The sequence below is a fragment of the Populus trichocarpa genome, chromosome 3, assembly GCF_000002775.5.
Source record: "Populus trichocarpa isolate Nisqually-1 chromosome 3, P.trichocarpa_v4.1, whole genome shotgun sequence".
Lineage (NCBI taxonomy): Eukaryota > Viridiplantae > Streptophyta > Magnoliopsida > Malpighiales > Salicaceae > Populus > Populus trichocarpa.
The window spans coordinates 20,242,888-20,260,131 of NC_037287.2; the positions used below are offsets into that span (position 1 = coordinate 20,242,888).

The window sequence follows — 17,244 nt, forward strand, 5'->3', positions numbered from 1 at the left end:
CTGAATACTTAAAACCTAAAAAATCTAATATTCTTCCTTGAACAAAAAAAGAAGAAAATCCTTACCTTGACTTTCTTTAAAATTAATATTTTGAGAAGGAAATGGAAATCTTTCAACCTTTTCTTGGTAAGAAAAAAATCCAAAAAAAGAAAACAGTAATATTCATTATTTTTCTAATATAAAATTCACAGACACTAATCTCTCCCACCAAAAATTATAATTATAATTTTCCCGATGACTTAACTGCCAGTAGGCAGTTGAAGTAAACTACCTTTCCGCCTCTCCCCTGCTTATCACTCCAAGGACATCCTCTTTCTCTCTTACAACCACCATGCCGAGCCACCACAACAACCATCTCACCGCTTCCCTCCGCTCCTCCACCACCATCTCCACACAATCCTTTACGTCAAGACTAATCCTCCTCCTGACACTCCTCCCTCTCTCTCTTGCAGCCTTAGCTTTCATCCTCCAATGGAAAGGGAATTCTGACTTCATGATGGACCCCATAACTGCCAATTCCCGTTGGGCCCCACAAGGGTCTCACATTCAGAACCATGAGATCTTCCCTGGCATGGAGTCGTCAGTTTTATCGCCTAAAGCTCACAAATCATCTGACTGTTCTAGTCTTGGACGTAGTGGGGCACCTTCTTTTCCTTATTTTCGTGATTGGAAGATTGATTTTCAAGATGATTTGAGGCCTAAGGTTTGTTTTTGTTTTTTGTTTTGTTTCCGGGTTGGTTTGGTTTTTGCTGAATTTTAATTGGTTTTTTGTTGAAGTTTGATTGGTTTTGAGTTTTGTGTTTGGGGTCATGTTGGCTTGTGGGCCTGGGTTTTGGGTTGATTGAATTACGGTGGCTTCTGTGAGTTTTTGCTGTTAATTATGGATAATTAATTATTAACTATATGGTTTTTATATTTTCTCTTAGCACTTGTGTTTTGGCTGTGAAAGATGTGAACTTGGCTGATCCTGGTTTGCAAGATAATTAGGAGATGAAACTGAGTGATTTACTCTTCTTGTTTGCATGCTAGTATTAATATTTTCTTCGTTTTTTCTTTTCAGGAACTGAAATTTGTGATAAGTGATAGGATTTGTTTCATGGTTATTTTATGAGTAAAATTATCTGTGATCTGTTTGCTACTTTGGTTGACGAGAGAAGGAAATGAGGGAAAGCTTTGAGCTTTGACGATGTTGATGCTATTTTGATTTTGAGAATGAAAGACTTGATGAACTGTGGCAATTGGCTGTTGAATGATTTTATCTCACATTTTGTAGGCTTGTTAATCAATGTGCAGATATGTATCACAACGAGTACTTCAGCTGATTTAGATCAGATTCTATCATGGATGTTTTATCATAAGGTTATGGGGGTGATGACCTTTTTTCTTTTTGTGGAAGGGAAGGCCGCGTCTCCTAAGGTGTCTAATGTTTTGGAATCAATTCCTGTGAGTTAACATAACTTTTGCTGTTACTAATTTATTTTTGTTTGTTTGTTTTCTTGTCATATTGGAGCTTCTCCTGTTTTTTGTTCTGAATCTTTTGGTATGAACTATTTGTTGATTTCCCAGGGAGTAAAATTGATTTATAGAACAAAAGAGCTCGAGGAGCAACAGGCTAAAAGGTCAGCTTGTTTTCATATGATGATGTTTCATTCATTTCTGTTTCATTTTGAAGCAAAACGGGGAGTAATTTTCCTCGTCTTTTTTCCATCTAGCACCCATTTTTTGGCTTTTAGCAGAAGTTTATTTGGAAATGTTTGGAGGATGAATACGGTTAGAAAATTACTTGAGATCTTTATTTCATTGTCATCGAAAAGTGAGCAAAAGAAAAAGGATACACTTTGGCTTAAAGCTATTTAATGTTGATGATTCCCTTTCTAAATCTTTGCTAGTGTTTAGTCTGTTTGAAAATGCAATTGCTTGATGTATTCAAACTTAATCATCTTGAAAATTTTCCATGTGATTTCTATTTTCTGCCTCATTTAGGGTGTATGTTTAGCTTCATTGTTTATATGCTCCTCTTTACTTGATCAGTCGGATATGGAATGAGACATGGCTGTCCAATTTCTTTTACAAACCATGCAACTATGAGCTTTTTGTGAAGCAGTCTCTCAACATGGAAATGGCAATTGTCATGGCAAGGGTATGCATTATGCAACACTATTTACTCATCTATAGAAGTACAATTCCTATTTCCAGTAATAACAGATCGTTTTTAACACTCATTTCTCAAAAACAACAAAATTTTAGGATGCAGGCATGGATTGGATACTTCATCTTGACACTGATGAACTGATTCACCCTGCTGGTGCCCGTGAATATTCTTTGAGGCAGTTGCTGCTTGATGTTCCTGGAAATGTGGATATGGTCGTATTTCCAAATTATGTGAGTCACGCTGTGTGGAATGTTATGTTTGTGATAATGCCGATTAGGGGATTTATAAATGTAAAAGTGTCAGTCCTGTTAGTACTTCTCAACTATTTTCTTTTTAAATTATGTTGATGTTTTATTTGTCAGGAGAGCAGTGTTGAACGAGATGATATTGAGGATCCTTTCGGCGAGGTAAATCTCTCTAACTTACTGTTGAGGTTCAGCAGTTTGACTGGAACATGATGAATTTCATGAATGCAGTATTTGGTACTCTGGTTTTGTTAAATTCTACGTGCTTGAAAGTCTTATACCATTTGCTAATGTATTTGATCGTTATACATGGTTAAAGTTAGAAGTACTTCTGTTTTGGGTTTAAGTTCAATTTGATGCTTTTGACATGTGAGAGATATTGCTTCTAATGATGTAAACTTCAGAGATAGAAAGGGAATATATGATTGTAGATGACTTCTATTTTCTAAGAAATTTTGAAATAATGATGTGCCCTGCGTTGTTCTAGCTTCAAACAATAATTTGCTGGATTTAGTTTTCTTATTGTTTTGGACAACGCTTTGTATTGTCAATGTTTGCATGTATTTAAAGATAAAGGCATGATGTATTCCATAAATTCATGTATCTATCCTAACAGGTGTCGATGTTCAAGAGGAATTATGACCATCTCCCAAAGGATACGTACTTTGGAATGTACAAGGAATCTACTCGTGGCAATCAAAATTATTTCTTAACTTATGGAAATGGGAAATCAGCTGCTCGAGTTCAAGATCACCTACGTCCTAATGGCGCGCACAGATGGCACAATTATATGAAAACCCCAAAGTATGTTAATTGGATAATTTTATGTGGATTATTAAAATGAAAACAACAATATAATCCTGCTCATGAAACCAGAGGGCTTGATACATTTATAATTCACACATGTGCACAAACATTGGCAAGCGTGTTTATATGCTTGGCATTTACTCTTCCTTTTCTGGGCCACTTGTGTATTTGCATGTATAGATAGATGTTAGTAATTTGTGAGCAATAGTAGTATTTTTAAATGTCTTACATCCCCCTTTTGTTTCTTTGTTTGCAACTTATGCTAATGTTATTTCCTTGAATCTGAGCTCTTGAATTTTTTTATTATGGCACTGCTATTCCTTAATTGATAATTTATAGTGGCATGAGCAGAACTTTTGCTTTCTAACCAACAGTCTTTGGTTCTATGAATTTTATTAGTGAGGTGAAATTTGAAGAGGCTGCTGTTCTACATTACACGTATTCCAAATTTTCTGATTTGACTTCTAGACGTGATCGGTGTGGCTGCAAGCCTACTAAGGAGGATGTCAAAAGATGCTTTATGTTGGATTTTGACAGATCTGTAAGTCTAGATCTTTCTCTTAATACTTTTCTTGTTTGCTCATTTCTGCCACTGCCTTTTCATGACAAGTAGTGGTAAGAATATGATTATAGAAATTACTGTCTCCAATTTGAGCAAGGGGAATCGAACTAGATTAGTTTTTTCATTTAGAGCATGGCGTCTTTTTTATATAACTTCGAAGAATCTAGTTTCAAAGGAGAAACCATTGTGGACATGGACCCATGTAATCTGCTGGGATGATTTTGTTCTGGATTGTTCCATTCACCTTTTGTTTCAAAACATTAAGTGAATATTATTGAGAAATTTCTGAGGGGTTGCGTTTCTTTGCCATACATCACTATGTGTATGGTGGTAGTGTAGCATACAGATTACAGGGGCACGACATAAAATGGCTGACAAAGTAATATGTTTTTGGTAATGGTGATGCCAGGCAGCTACTTCATTCTTTATGCCATACATTACCAGTGACTGACCAAGTTGGATTGATGTCGGGTAATGACGTTTCTGATAATGGTGATGTGATGAGAGCTACCTCTTGTTCATTGTTTATTTCATACAAAGCAGTGATTGGGAGGCCAGGTTGCATTTATCCATGACCCAATACTGGGTGGCGGCCCCGATGCATAGCTGGCTAATAATGATATTCTGGAGAAGAAGGGTTTCCCTGCTGCATTCTGTAGATACAGGAGGCATGTAGTTTATGGCTTATGATGTCATTGCACAGTGCAAAAACTGAAAGTCAGTCTGTTTCCAAGAAACAAGATCTGAGTTCTTTAATCAAGAGTTTGTATCATAGTACCATTTCACAGAGGGAATGCTGATCGTGTGGGTGTTTTTGATTTTACAGATTTTTTCATAACTATTGATTCTTATTTGAACCTGGGAAGTAAAACCTGGATAACTGCTTCTTAGCTAGGGTTTTAGTATTGAAAATCTTCTATAAACAAGAGAGACTTCAGTTTATTTCAATTCTCCCATACCTCAATTCGATAGCAGAATAGAAGGGCCTAAGTTTATAACTAGAACATTATTTTCGAGCAATTTCATTTGTTTTGGAGTCCATTTTCCTACAAATCTTCATTCTTAGCAAGCAAATGTTATTTCAGGCCTTCATAATTGCATCAACTGCAACCGAGGAGGAAATGCTGAACTGGTAAGAAACTTCCTTTTCTTATTCCTTAGTTGCATTTGCACGTTTCTGGAAACATGACAACACATTGATGGTGTTTTATTCTGTTTTAGGTACCGTGAACATGTCGTATGGGGTGACAAAGACTTGAAATTGAAACTCCTGAGGAAGGGCATTTTAACTCGCATATATTCTCCCATGGTAAGCTAGACTAAGACACATCTGCAGAATAAAACGACAGACAACCAAATATACTTCTTCTTTTTTCAAACTGTTCATCTCTTAGTAACCAAAACATAGAAATAAGTAGGAAGGAGAAAGCATTTGGATTACATGGTAATTTGTCTTCTTGATCCTTACATACGAGGGCTTACTCAATAAAGGCTTAGCAGCTTCTTTTCTGTATGGAACATTGGAACTGATAGCTAATTGCTTACTGCTAAAAGAAAGAACAGAACAAAAGGATTTCATAGGTTAAGAATTAAGAATTAAGAATTAAGAATTAAGATGGAGGAAATGGTGATTTACAATCTGGGAAAATAAATTGATGTGTGCAATCAATTAGCTGGTCCTTTCCATCTAGGGGAAAAGATGCGCGCGCGCATCAACTGTCCTAGCCATTTTCTTTATCGGCACATGCATGCTTGTATATTTCAGGTCATAATTCAGGGCTTAAGGGAGTCAGGCGTCTTCAGCTCTGTTATTGAATCCGCTCCAACAACACTTTCAAGGGACAGGTTTTTAGCATCAGTGGATAGTAGTAACTCATCAAGAGCAGTTGTCTCCGAATCAATGCTTTCAAGAAAGACCAACAAAAGCAGAGAGAATCAGGCAACAGCTAGGAAGGTTTTGGGTTTAGAAACTGCTGCAGCATCTCATGAAGCTGCTGTTCCACCACTTTCTCCTCCAGGGTTGCTTGTGGAAGCATGATCCATATTCCTGGCGTGATTGCTGCTTCTTCTCATTCCTGTTTTAACAGTGGATTTTCCTGAAGGGAAGAATCAGGAGAGAAAAGAAAGATCAAGCAGGCTTCTCATCGCCGTGTTTGTGGTCAGTTACAACTGGTTCTTCCCGATCATGATCCAAGCGCCTCTGTACATTTACCTTTAGGAAGAGGATTCTTGTCCATTTTGTGTGCGTGGCCACCGTATTTTTCAAATAGAAAACTTTACCTGCCATTCTCATGTATAGAAACCAGTCTTGACAGTATAAAAAGGTTATTATTTGTCGTTGGCAGTTCATTACCTGCCTTTATTTTCTCAGAATTTTCCTAGGAGGAAACTTGAAATAATAATCACAATAATAAAAGAAAAAGTATTTGCCTTAACATGTTAATCTCTAGTTATAAAACTTATATCGGCCTGATGAGTTAATTCGAGATCCAGTCGATTTGTATTTTGAATTAGTTCGAGTTAAGAAAAAAATAGGAACTAATTGACTCAATTTGACCCGATAAAAAACTCAAGTCGACTTACACTCATTTAAAAATTATAGATTTTTTTTTGGAAAAATTATAGTGTTTTGATAATTTTTTGAATTTTTTTAGGCCTTTCCGTTGGAATTTAAAAATATGTTTCAACCTAGAAGTACATGTATTTCATGTCATGGATTACAAATATTATTTTTCTCTCACCAAACACTTATTTTATGACATTTTTAATTACTTCAAAAAATAATTTAAAATAATGAGATTTTAAAAAAAATTAATTATTTTTTCTTGAAATAATGATACTTAATCATTTAAAATAATTATTTAAAAAACTATTTTATCGGATACATGGAAGCACTAGTATGATATAGCCACTTAATTCTATACGCAACTTCCGAATTTGTTCATCTGTCATGAACATCATCCCTTCTTGCACAAATTCTTGTATCTTAACATTCTTCATTGCCTTATTCTTTTAGATCAATTATCTAATATCAACCTAAAAATCTTTTCTTTTATGGTATAGTAATTTTGGTTTAATTTATCTCCAATATCCCAAATCATTTACAACATGATGAAAACACAATAAAAATATATAAAATTTGGGATTTGAATGCATAAATCATATGTACACCTTTCATGCAAACGTGAGGTCTTTCTTGTGAGACGAAAGTGGGACGATAGATTGGCCGATTAGGGGTTTAATTGCAATGACTATTTTTTAGGACCTATTATATATTTTGGCCCTTGCAAAAAAAAAAAAAAATCTAGTAAAAAAACATAGTTTGAAGTCATTGAGTTCATCGAGTTAAAAAAATTCAATTGATTTATAAAGGTGAAAAAAAAGATTGAGATTTGGGTCATTGAACGGACTGCATTTAATTAAAATTTTTTTTTGAAAAGGCAATGACTATAAACAAATTGAAAAATTGAGCTACTTTCAAAATTATAGGAAAATATTAAGAAAAGAGAGAGAAAATACTCATGTCAAACCAGGTCAATTCACCAAATTCGTGATTTGAGACATGAAATCGGGGTAACCCTGAAAGAAGGAAATGAAAAAAAAATAATAAAGGATGATTTGGAATTAATCAAACATTGAAGAATCAAACTAAAATAAGGGTTTAAGAAAATGACGAAGCTGACACGAAATAATTCTCCAAACTCATGACCCGGGTTATCAGAACATGATTATCCCATAGAAGAAAATTTTTAAAAAATAACAACACAAGAATCTCAATAAATTAAATGTCGATAGATGAAATTAAAAAAAAACATAAAAATAAAAAAAACTTCCAAAACCCGACTTAACCAAGTGGGTTGACATGTGAATCTTATAACTTGATGTCTAAGCCTGTTGAGTTTTTTCTCCATTATTTTTTTAATGATATTAATACTATTTTTTACTTTTTAGTTGAATAAAAATCAAGCGATTAGCTAAGAGAAAATTATGTCAAAATCCATTGGTTTTTTTTGTGCTATTATTTTTTTAATCAAAATAATGTTATTTTTACTTCCTGTACAATAAAAAATCCAATTGACCCCGGTAAACTTGGTCATTCAACCCCACCGATGACTTGGGACACAACAGGGGTCAACTTCTATGCCGGGTTTTAAAAGCATGATAAAAGAAAGCACCAAATGTGATATGGAAATGCAAAGAAATTAAACAATGAGTGATGAAATTGCCAAAAAAACAATTAATCAAGAAGATAACTCAAAATAAAAGGAATTGTAATCATAAGAATGGGGATCACATTCATAAAAAAAAAAGAATTAAAATCAAATGATTAGGTATGAAATCGAAAAATAAAATCCAATAAAAAAAAGATTAAAAGCAAAATAAATAGGAATTAAAAGAATAATTATCAAATTTGATAAAAAAAATAAAAAATCAAATGCCAATGGATGAAATTGAAAACAAATAAATCAAATTCAATATAATTAAAAAGTTAAGAATCACTTTGCAATTTTATAAGGCTAGCACACTTTTTCAGATAACGGAGAGAGAAAAAAGGGGGGAATTATCATCGGAGCTTCGTCGTGTCTTGGCGGCTGACATGTGCTAGCCCACCGTGTAAAGGGTGACGCGATGTTTTGAATGTTGCTTCAAAAAAGAACCAACAACCATCAAGATGAGCCTCTTGCGCTGCCCAAAAAGCGTGATTGCCTCCCACTTATGCATGTTATTTTTTTATTTATAAAAAAAACTAGAACACCCTTAATTCTAATCCATAATTGCAAAAAAACCAACGTAAAAAAAACAAAAAGTCCTCTTGACCTTAGGGAAAAAGGAGTTACCCCTGGAGCTATTCGGTAATTAAAATATACAATATATATATATATATATATATATGAAAAATTGAAAACACCCCTCAAACAATGGCAGCCTCGTTTGTTTTTCCAAGAGCATGGGCGTCATTACACCATGCAGAAGTGTGAAAATAATATTTTACCCGTGTGTGTTCACTCCTTTGGTTTTTAAAGTGCAAAATCGTTATTGTACAGTGAAAACACGGGAATTAGTTTTTTGAGAAGAAAGTGGGACAAGACCAGACGGGAATTAGTTTTTTGAGACGACAGTGGGACAAGACCAGATAGATTGGCCGATTGGGGATTTAATAGCAATGACAATTAGCATTGCGTCCCATGCACCAATATAGCATCTTACTCTTTTTTTTTCAAGTTATTATATTGTCTGGATTCGTTATGAATCAAATCAACATTTAAAGTTGTAATTCTTTCAAAATTGCACTTGCACTGTCAAAGATGAGACCATGCTGCTCCCTACGGCATGTTCATAGTCCAACCATGCTATTAGCCAATTGCCATGGCCAGCAGGTACAAATCTCACATCTCATCCCGTTCTTAGAGATGATGATCTAGTGTCAGCAATTTTAGGAAACAGATACGAATGATAAAGGAAGCTCGAACACAAGATCATATAGGCAAAAATATATTTGATTCCCCTGTTTTTGCTGCAACTGCGAGGCTGTAAGATATGGTGTCGGTGTGTTATTGAATCAGACTACCAAGTTAATGTTCCCGCCTTAAAACGCATCAAAGCCGCGTTCATGTGCCATGCCAATTTTCCTTTACCAAGAACAGTACGTTAGATAAACAGTTGTGCTGTTCAGCTATGCAAATTCTGAGGCAAATTGATATGGAAGTTGATCGTGAATGCAATGCTCAACAGGATGCTATTCATGCTGTAAGCTACTATCTTTCACACCTTTTCAATTTATCACACTTCCATCCTTGAACTTACAAAAAAAACCATGCTTATATTTGCAATTAAGAAAAAAGAAATTCCACACAGTAACAATTAAATATATACCATTCAACTAAAGCATAGAGTATTTGCTAACTTTAGACAGAACGCAAACCTAGAACTTGGGCTGTGATCATGTCACTACTGTCAGAAGAGGTCTAATTTTTCATTGTTTCTCATCATTGTTGGCGTCCTCATCAAAAGCACCCAGCAGCTCCTGCACATCTCTCTCCTTTACACTTGATTTCTTCACATTGCATCTCTCTCCTTCGCATTTATGAACAAGCCACAACATCTCTCTTACCCGATGATTATTTTGCTCATCCTTTTTAATCCAACAAACCAGATTCTGCGGATTCTTAAGCCAGCTCTTGTTCACTTTTGTATTTGAAATCAAAGTAAAAAACCTGGCCATCTGTTCAGATTCCATAAACACCTTCCCTACTTCTGTTCTATGCCGCACCTTACGTTTCAAACCATGCCTCTCTATTCCAGTACTCAAAATCACCACACTACTCAGCGTTTTAGGCCGATGACTTAATATTACAAGAAAAAAGGACATCATCAGAGGATTCTTGACCTTTTCAATATTGAACCAGTCCCGTTTATGGGATAACATCCCCCTATTATCACTTGACAATGGTCCAACTTCAATAGCCATACACAGATGAATGTGCATTTTATCGTTCATATCCTCTGCCTTCAGCTTGTACTTGAATGCATGTCCGCGATGCACTCCATAACAAGTGAGTAGTGAAGGGCAAAGGCAGAGCTTGATTTTAAGAGATTTCATATAAGCAAACACTTTCATAATGGCAGGGATAGCTGATTGCGGAATGTGGTAATGTGATTTCCAGCAAGGGAGATACTCGCCTGCCTCTCCTGGATATGAGAATCTAAGAGAGACTGCATCCACTTTGGAGACAAGGGATTGCAAGTGCTTGCACACTAAACAGCAACGAAGAAGGGTTTTGGGGTCTCCAGTTTTGTTCAAGATGGTTATGATCAATTCATCCGGTAACTGGATGAATCTGTCCGAGGCATCCGAAATACGGCGTTTCTTTGTCAATTTGGATGCCGACATATCTTTTCAGAAGATGGGACTCAAAAGGTTTCTACTAAAATTAAAGATGATACTGTTTTAATCAAAACTAAATATGGTTGGCAAGGCTTCAATAACCTCTCCTGCAAAACAAATTCCAGGCTCAAACAATGAACATCGGAGAAATAATGACTGTTTATTCTACAGCATCAATCATATTCAAGATCTACACATTAATACTCCATTAACTATCTGAATTACTTTCCAAATTAAGAGAAGAGACTAAACTCAATTGACAGACCTCACCAATCAACAAAAAAGGAAAGATTGAAAATTTGAAACCCTAAGATGAACTCAAAATGAATACCCTAACCTGAGATAGAGAGTGACAGTTGAAAAGGTGCTGCCTTTACCTCGAAGGATGATGATACATCGATCTCACCTCTTCTGGGGTTCCTAGAGAATCAAAACTCGAGAGATGGAGTGATCAATCTGTCTGTGAACTCGAAGATTAGGGTTTCGAGGGTAGAGAAAAGTTTGGAGCAGAGAGTGACCACAAAACTAGACAAAAAAGAGGATGTCTTGAAGACAAACACCTACACCTCTTTTAAACCCGGTCCGATCAAGCTGGATATATAAGAAAAGATAAAAACCTAGGTGACCTTGTCAAGAATTCGGATTAACTTTGTAAGATCGGAAAGAAAACCTAATCACAATCCATTGATCATTTATTTATTTTTAATAAAAATAAAGTCATTTTTATTTATAAAAACAAATTATAATTAATCTAATAACCTGGCTATCCAATCAAAATTCATAACCTAAATTTTAAGTTGAGTCAACTACCAACCGAGTTTATTTTTTATAAAAATAATATTATTTTTATAAAAAATTAAAATTTGATATTAATCTTATTGGATTTTGATCAGATTTATTCTGATCAATTAATCACTAAAAACCAATGATTAAGTAAACTAGCTTGTTTAGCGGTGCAAAATATTTTTTAATTTTTATTCTAAAAATAAATAAAAATAATTAATTTTTTTAAATTTTTTATATTAATACATTAAAAATATTAGAAAATATTAAAAAAAAATATCAATTCAATAATTTTTCTAATCAAATATATTTTTAAAATATATCTAAACACAATTCCAAATACAAAAAATAAAAATAAAACGGTGCTAAATTAATATCCATTTCAATTCAATTTAACAAAACTAATTCATTAGTCTTTGTAGTTTTTGAAGTTATATGTTTAGTCCTCAAGTTCCAATCTATTTATAACTTAGTCCTAAACTAAAAAAAAGCAATACTGGTCAGTTAAGAGTAACATTTTAAAGGACTAACAGAGAAAAACATTGTGCGAATTTACAATGAATTTTTTTTTATTGACGTATATTAAAACCAAAAAATATTTTAGTGTTGAAGAATTGTTTTTATTATTATGTAAGAATTTTATCCATAAAAAAGGAGGTACGTAGAAAAGCTTATCTTAAGATTGGGTATTGGAATATAATTATTAAACTTATATGATAAATTTATTTATTTAATAAATTTATAATTTGGTGCATGATTCATAAAAATCAGGGTAATCTCTCAGGTTGACTAATAATTTAATTAAGTTTGGTTGAGTTAAAATTAAAATATTTTAAAAAATAAAAAAATATCTTTTTACACAAAAATAATAAAAACAAATTAATTCAATAACAAATAAATTACTCCGAATGATTTAATGATTCAAATAGTATAGTATAGGAGGACAGACATATACAAGATGCTAGATCCAGGATCTCTCGGCTGGGTTGATCTCCGGCGTCAGGTCGCTAATCGGACGGTGAGCAAATTCAACAAGTGGGTTAGTGACACGTGTTTCTACTTGAAGCTAAGCTTTGGGCTTGTTTTAAAGGGCTAGAATTTGTTGTATTTGTGGACTATTATAGGTTTTATTTCCGGCCCAAATAGGCCCATTTATTTTCTTCTTACCAAACTCCAACCGTCCAACATCTAAGAACACCTGGAAGTGCTATAACAAGAACACAAGTAAACTGCCAAACAAACCTTGAAATTTACAAAAAATGCCACCCCAACCGCCACCTCCGCCACCGTCAAAACCCCTTAAACCCTACTTCTTCTACGGCCACCGTAAACCCTCACAAAACCGCCCTGTAGTCCGCGGTGGCCTCTTCACAAACCGTCAAACCGTCAAACCACAACCTCCAAAAAACCCCATCACCCCTTTCAAGCCATTCGATCTCCACAAATGGGACCCACAGCAAAACCTTCCCCACCAGCCACAACCTTCCAAACCTCAATCTCCACGATCACGACACTCCCTCGCCCTCTCCCAACGCCTCTCCCCCATTGCCAGATTCATCCTCGACGCATTCCGCAAGAACCGGAACCAGTGGGGCCCAGAAGTGGTGACAGAGCTCTGCAAACTCCGGAGGGTGACACCGGACCTGGTTGCCGAAGTACTGAAGGTCGAAAACAACCCTCAGTTAGCGACAAAGTTCTTTCACTGGGCAGGTAAACAGAAAGGGTTTAAGCATACTTTTGCTAGTTATAATGCTTTTGCTTATAATTTGAACAGGAGCAATTTTTTTAGAGCTGCTGATCAGTTGCCTGAATTAATGGAAGCACAAGGGAAGCCACCGACGGAAAAACAGTTTGAAATTTTGATTAGAATGCATTCGGATGCGAATAGGGGACTTAGAGTTTACTATGTGTATCAAAAGATGGTGAAATTTGGGGTTAAACCGCGTGTTTTTTTGTATAATAGGATAATGGATTCATTGATTAAGACGGGGCATTTGGATTTGGCATTATCGGTTTATGAGGATTTTAGGAGGGATGGACTGGTGGAAGAGAGTGTTACTTATATGATTTTGATAAAAGGGTTGTGTAAGGCAGGGAGGATAGAGGAAATGATGGAGGTTTTAGGGAGAATGAGGGAGAATTTGTGCAAACCGGATGTTTTTGCATATACAGCAATGGTTAGAGCGTTGGCAGGAGAAGGGAATTTGGATGCTTGTTTGAGGGTTTGGGAGGAGATGAAGAGGGATGGGGTGGAGCCGGATGTGATGGCATATGTGACTTTGGTTACGGCGTTGTGTAAAGGAGGGAGGGTGGATAAAGGGTATGAGGTGTTTAAGGAGATGAAGGGGAGGAGGATATTGATCGATAGAGGAATTTATGGGATTTTGGTTGAGGCATTCGTGGCGGATGGAAAGATTGGGTTGGCTTGTGATTTATTGAAGGATTTAGTGGATTCAGGGTATAGGGCTGATCTGCGAATTTATAATTCACTTATTGAAGGTTTTTGTAATGTTAAGAGGGTTGATAAGGCTCATAAGCTTTTTCAGGTTACAGTTCAGGAGGGTCTTGAACGGGATTTTAAGACTGTGAATCCTTTGCTGATGTCTTATGCGGAGATGAAAAAGATGGATGATTTTTGCAAGCTTCTTAAGCAAATGGAGAAGTTGGGATTTTCTGTCTTTGATGATCTCTCCAAATTCTTCTCGTATGTGGTTGGGAAGCCAGAAAGAACTATGATGGCCTTGGAAGTGTTTGAAGACTTGAAAGTAAAAGGTTATAGTAGTGTGCCTATCTACAATATACTTATGGAGGCTCTCCTTACGATTGGAGAGATGAAAAGGGCATTATCACTTTTTGGTGAAATGAAGGACTTAAATAAACCCGACTCAACAACTTATAGCATTGCAATTATATGTTTTGTAGAAGATGGAAACATCCAAGAGGCTTGTGTTAGTCATAACAAAATAGTTGAGATGTTCTGTGTCCCTTCTGTTGCTGCCTATTGCTCTCTTGCTAAAGGGCTTTGTGATAATGGAGAGATTGATGCAGCTATGATGCTTGTTCGTGACTGCTTAGCCAGTGTTGAAAGTGGGCCCATGGAGTTCAAGTACAGTCTCACGATTCTTCATGCATGTAAAACAGGTGGTGCTGAAAAGGTGATTGATGTGCTAAATGAGATGATGCAGGAGGGTTGTACTCCCAATGAAGTTATATATTCTGCTATCATCTCTGGTATGTGCAAGCATGGGACATTTGAAGAGGCAAGAAAGGTGTTTACAGATTTGAGACAGCGTAAAATTTTGACTGAAGCAAAGACAATTGTGTTTGATGAAATATTAATTGAACACATGAAGAAGAAGACAGCTGACTTGGTATTGGCAGGACTAAAGTTCTTTGGTCTAGAGTCAAAGTTGAAAGCAATGGGTAGCACGCTTCTGGGAAGCTGAATAGGTATTTACTTCATCTGTTTGATTGCAACCTAGTATAGCATTTCCTAAAAGCACAACAATTTGAGAGAGGGGATTTAATTTGATGTTCATGTACATGCAAATGTTATTCATGCCTAACATACAGAATAGTTGTTTGCAGTCACACCAGTGGAATATGGATCGTGTGTTGCAGGATAAGATTCTGATGCCCATTAGTGTGAGCATCGTGATGAATAAGACTCAGCGGACTGGTGAACCTGGAGTCAAGGTCTCACTTGGACATGCATGCTCTTACAACACTCAATAGGTGGGTTCAAATCTCAAGCATGCCTTCTATTCATCATCAAGCAGTCAGGCTGTGAAATGCCTGCAGAGTCGTTCCTTTTTTTTGGCACCAATTCTCTCGACCAAACAGTTCTTGCTCATCCCATTTTGGTTTTATTACCTCATGCAGTTATTGTTATGTACAGGAAAAATGTGCAATTTTGTAATTTAAAAGATTAATGTCAAAGAACTTCAAGTCCGGGAGCATTTGATAGTTGCTAGTCAGTAATCTAACTGGTTGGTCAAATGTCTAATTTATCATCTTCTTTATGTTGACGCTTACCTGTTGATTCCCTGAAGTGTCTTTGTAAACTGCATCCAAGTTTACATTGGACAGGAAATATTGCAATGTGATGCTTGAAGGAAACTGAGTGGTGCTTATGGACAATATGAAAGAAGAGGGGGCATTCGAGTAGTACTTAATATGGTTAATATCCAAGAGTTTTTGATTGATTGATCAATTCCAGGGGAAGATCCTGGAGATTTGTACCAGTATAGATCCAAAAGTATGAATAACATTTCTTTCTTGTGCTGTGTTACTGTCACTATGGAGAGGAATCTGAATTTGGTGTATATTGTTGTTGGACTTGTGATTGCTCTATTTTCGGTCTTAGAAAAGGAGAGGCCACCTCAAAAGGAGCTGAATGGGATACAGTGGTCTCTGCTCATAGGGAAGCCTCTTTATAGAAGATTCTGTCTGCCTGCTTCTGTTATTTTTCATGGAAAGGAAAACCTATAGAGGGTTGCTGGTGTGGGTCAAGAACACCATCAGATCGAGGACAATCATCAACTTACTCTTCTTTTCCAAAAGTTCCTATATTTATAAAGGTTCTCAAGGACAAATCATCCAAGTTTTAATTGCTTTTAACACCATTTGTAGCTGATTTGAGGAGTTACCAAAGTAAAAGGGATGTATAGTTGATTGAAGAGTGAAAGAAATTCTTCCACACTGGCTCGGTTGCTTCTGTAGCTTGCGGAGTTCCCTTCTTGCTTTATGATTTCAGATATTCAGGAACACTGAGACAATGAGAAGAAGATTAAGATCTTGTCACTGCAAAATTTGGTGGTTTACTGGTTTGATGACTCCCCTTGTTCCTACAGAGGATGCACCGTCAGCATTGGAGTTTGTTTTTATAGGAGCAGTGAAGCAGCCATGTATTGTTTAACTTTGTGATTGGAGCTTGTTTATATAGTAATATGGAGCAGTGAAGCAGCCATGTATTGTTCAACTTTGTGAATGGTAATCTGGTAATGGTAATGGATGATGGAGTGCTGAAAGCTTTAAATATTTTTATGAGGAATTGGAAACTTGGCTGGACATGGATTTCCTCTTATCAAATCACTTTCAGCTGTGGGTAAAACAGGGACCCTGCAAAAATCTCATGTTGGACAAGGCAGGAAACACTTGGCTCTATTATGCATTTTGAAGAAAACAAATGCTGAACAACTGTCCGGATAAGTTGCAGAACTCTTAGCTTAAGTTGGAAACCTCTCTTTCTGTGATTTACATGTTTTTTTATAGACATCAGATGAAAATTTAAGAATTTTGTTTCCCTTCCTAGGAGACAAGTCTTCAAAGCTTTTGGTGCAACCTTGTAAACAGGCCTAGGGATATCACTGCACAACAAATACCGGATATCCTCGTATACCTTTGGTAGTATGAAGAACCAGATTAGAGCTACTTGTGGTGTCAGGCAGCCTTGCATGAAGATTAGGCAGAAACCTGGTTTTGATGTTCAGCAGATGATTAGGTTGTATAGCCTTTCTTCCCAACTTTCTACGGCTTCAGCAGACACACTGCTATTATTTGTAAACTAAACAATTTCATGCTGAGCCAGTTTACCACATGCGGCTTGATTCTCCTGTAATTGGTGTCCAGATGATTTTTTCCATCACTAATCAACTAAGAAATTATATATTATACAAAGTACAAACAACTCTGAATTATTGTTCATTTGGATGGATATGTTTTTTTTTTAAATCGGATTAATGCCCTCTAACCATGTTAAGTTATTCATAATTTTTTTAGATTAACTCCTATAATTTTTGTCTTTTAA

The 17,244-nt window shown here is 35.9% G+C and overlaps 3 protein-coding genes across 11 annotated transcripts; 2 read left to right on the forward strand and 1 right to left on the reverse strand.

Moving 5' to 3' along the window:
- Positions 1 to 221: 221 nt before the first annotated feature.
- Positions 222 to 6,201, forward strand: LOC7460214 (glycosyltransferase-like KOBITO 1). Its single transcript, XM_024598218.2, has 11 exons — positions 222 to 703; positions 1,294 to 1,443; positions 1,567 to 1,619; positions 2,032 to 2,140; positions 2,248 to 2,382; positions 2,515 to 2,559; positions 3,014 to 3,201; positions 3,604 to 3,745; positions 4,852 to 4,898; positions 4,988 to 5,075; positions 5,532 to 6,201. The coding sequence occupies exons 1-11, from the start codon at positions 332 to 334 to the stop codon at positions 5,802 to 5,804; spliced, it is 1,602 nt and encodes a 533-aa protein (XP_024453986.2). The 5' UTR covers positions 222 to 331; the 3' UTR covers positions 5,805 to 6,201.
- Positions 6,202 to 9,567: 3,366 nt separating this feature from the next.
- Positions 9,568 to 11,300, reverse strand: LOC7462769 (uncharacterized). 2 transcript variants are annotated; one of them, XM_002303867.4, is made up of 2 exons: positions 10,990 to 11,300; positions 9,568 to 10,759 (listed from the first exon to the last, which is right to left on the reverse strand). In XM_002303867.4, exon 2 carries the CDS (start codon positions 10,656 to 10,658, stop codon positions 9,741 to 9,743), a length of 918 nt encoding a protein of 305 aa, XP_002303903.2. In that variant the 5' UTR covers positions 10,659 to 10,759; positions 10,990 to 11,300; the 3' UTR covers positions 9,568 to 9,740. The 2 variants fall into 2 exon arrangements, with proteins under 2 accessions (XP_002303903.2, XP_024452138.2); XM_024596370.2 differs by having other exon boundaries at positions 11,030 to 11,284.
- A 1,336-nt stretch (positions 11,301 to 12,636) lies between these two features.
- On the forward strand, positions 12,637 to 17,124 carry LOC7460213 (pentatricopeptide repeat-containing protein At4g20740). 8 transcript variants are annotated; one of them, XR_002981011.2, is made up of 3 exons: positions 12,637 to 14,885; positions 15,024 to 15,170; positions 15,334 to 17,124. XR_002981011.2 is itself a non-coding variant. In XM_024597897.2 (3 exons), the coding sequence occupies exons 1-2, from the start codon at positions 12,880 to 12,882 to the stop codon at positions 14,879 to 14,881; spliced, it is 1,923 nt and encodes a 640-aa protein (XP_024453665.1). In that variant the 5' UTR covers positions 12,731 to 12,879; the 3' UTR covers positions 14,882 to 14,885; positions 15,024 to 17,124. The 8 variants fall into 8 exon arrangements, 4 of the variants coding, with proteins under 4 accessions (XP_024453663.1, XP_002304774.1, XP_024453664.1 ...); XR_008058796.1 differs by having other exon boundaries at positions 15,488 to 17,124; XR_002981013.2 differs by having other exon boundaries at positions 15,525 to 17,124.
- Positions 17,125 to 17,244: the final 120 nt, after the last annotated feature.

Bases quoted from the DNA above. Each gene is read 5' to 3' on its own strand.
- LOC7460214 (XM_024598218.2), top strand. From the start codon at position 332: ATGCCGAGCCACCACAACAACCATCTCACCGCTTCCCTCCGCTCCTCC. The intron at 2,141-2,247 runs GTATGCATTATG...ACAAAATTTTAG, and splicing joins TGGCAATTGTCATGGCAAGG to GATGCAGGCATGGATTGGAT. The intron at 3,746-4,851 runs GTAAGTCTAGAT...ATGTTATTTCAG, and splicing joins TGTTGGATTTTGACAGATCT to GCCTTCATAATTGCATCAAC.
- LOC7462769 (XM_002303867.4), bottom strand. From the start codon at position 10,658: ATGTCGGCATCCAAATTGACAAAGAAACGCCGTATTTCGGATGCCTCG.
- LOC7460213 (XM_024597895.2), top strand. From the start codon at position 12,695: ATGCCACCCCAACCGCCACCTCCGCCACCGTCAAAACCCCTTAAACCC.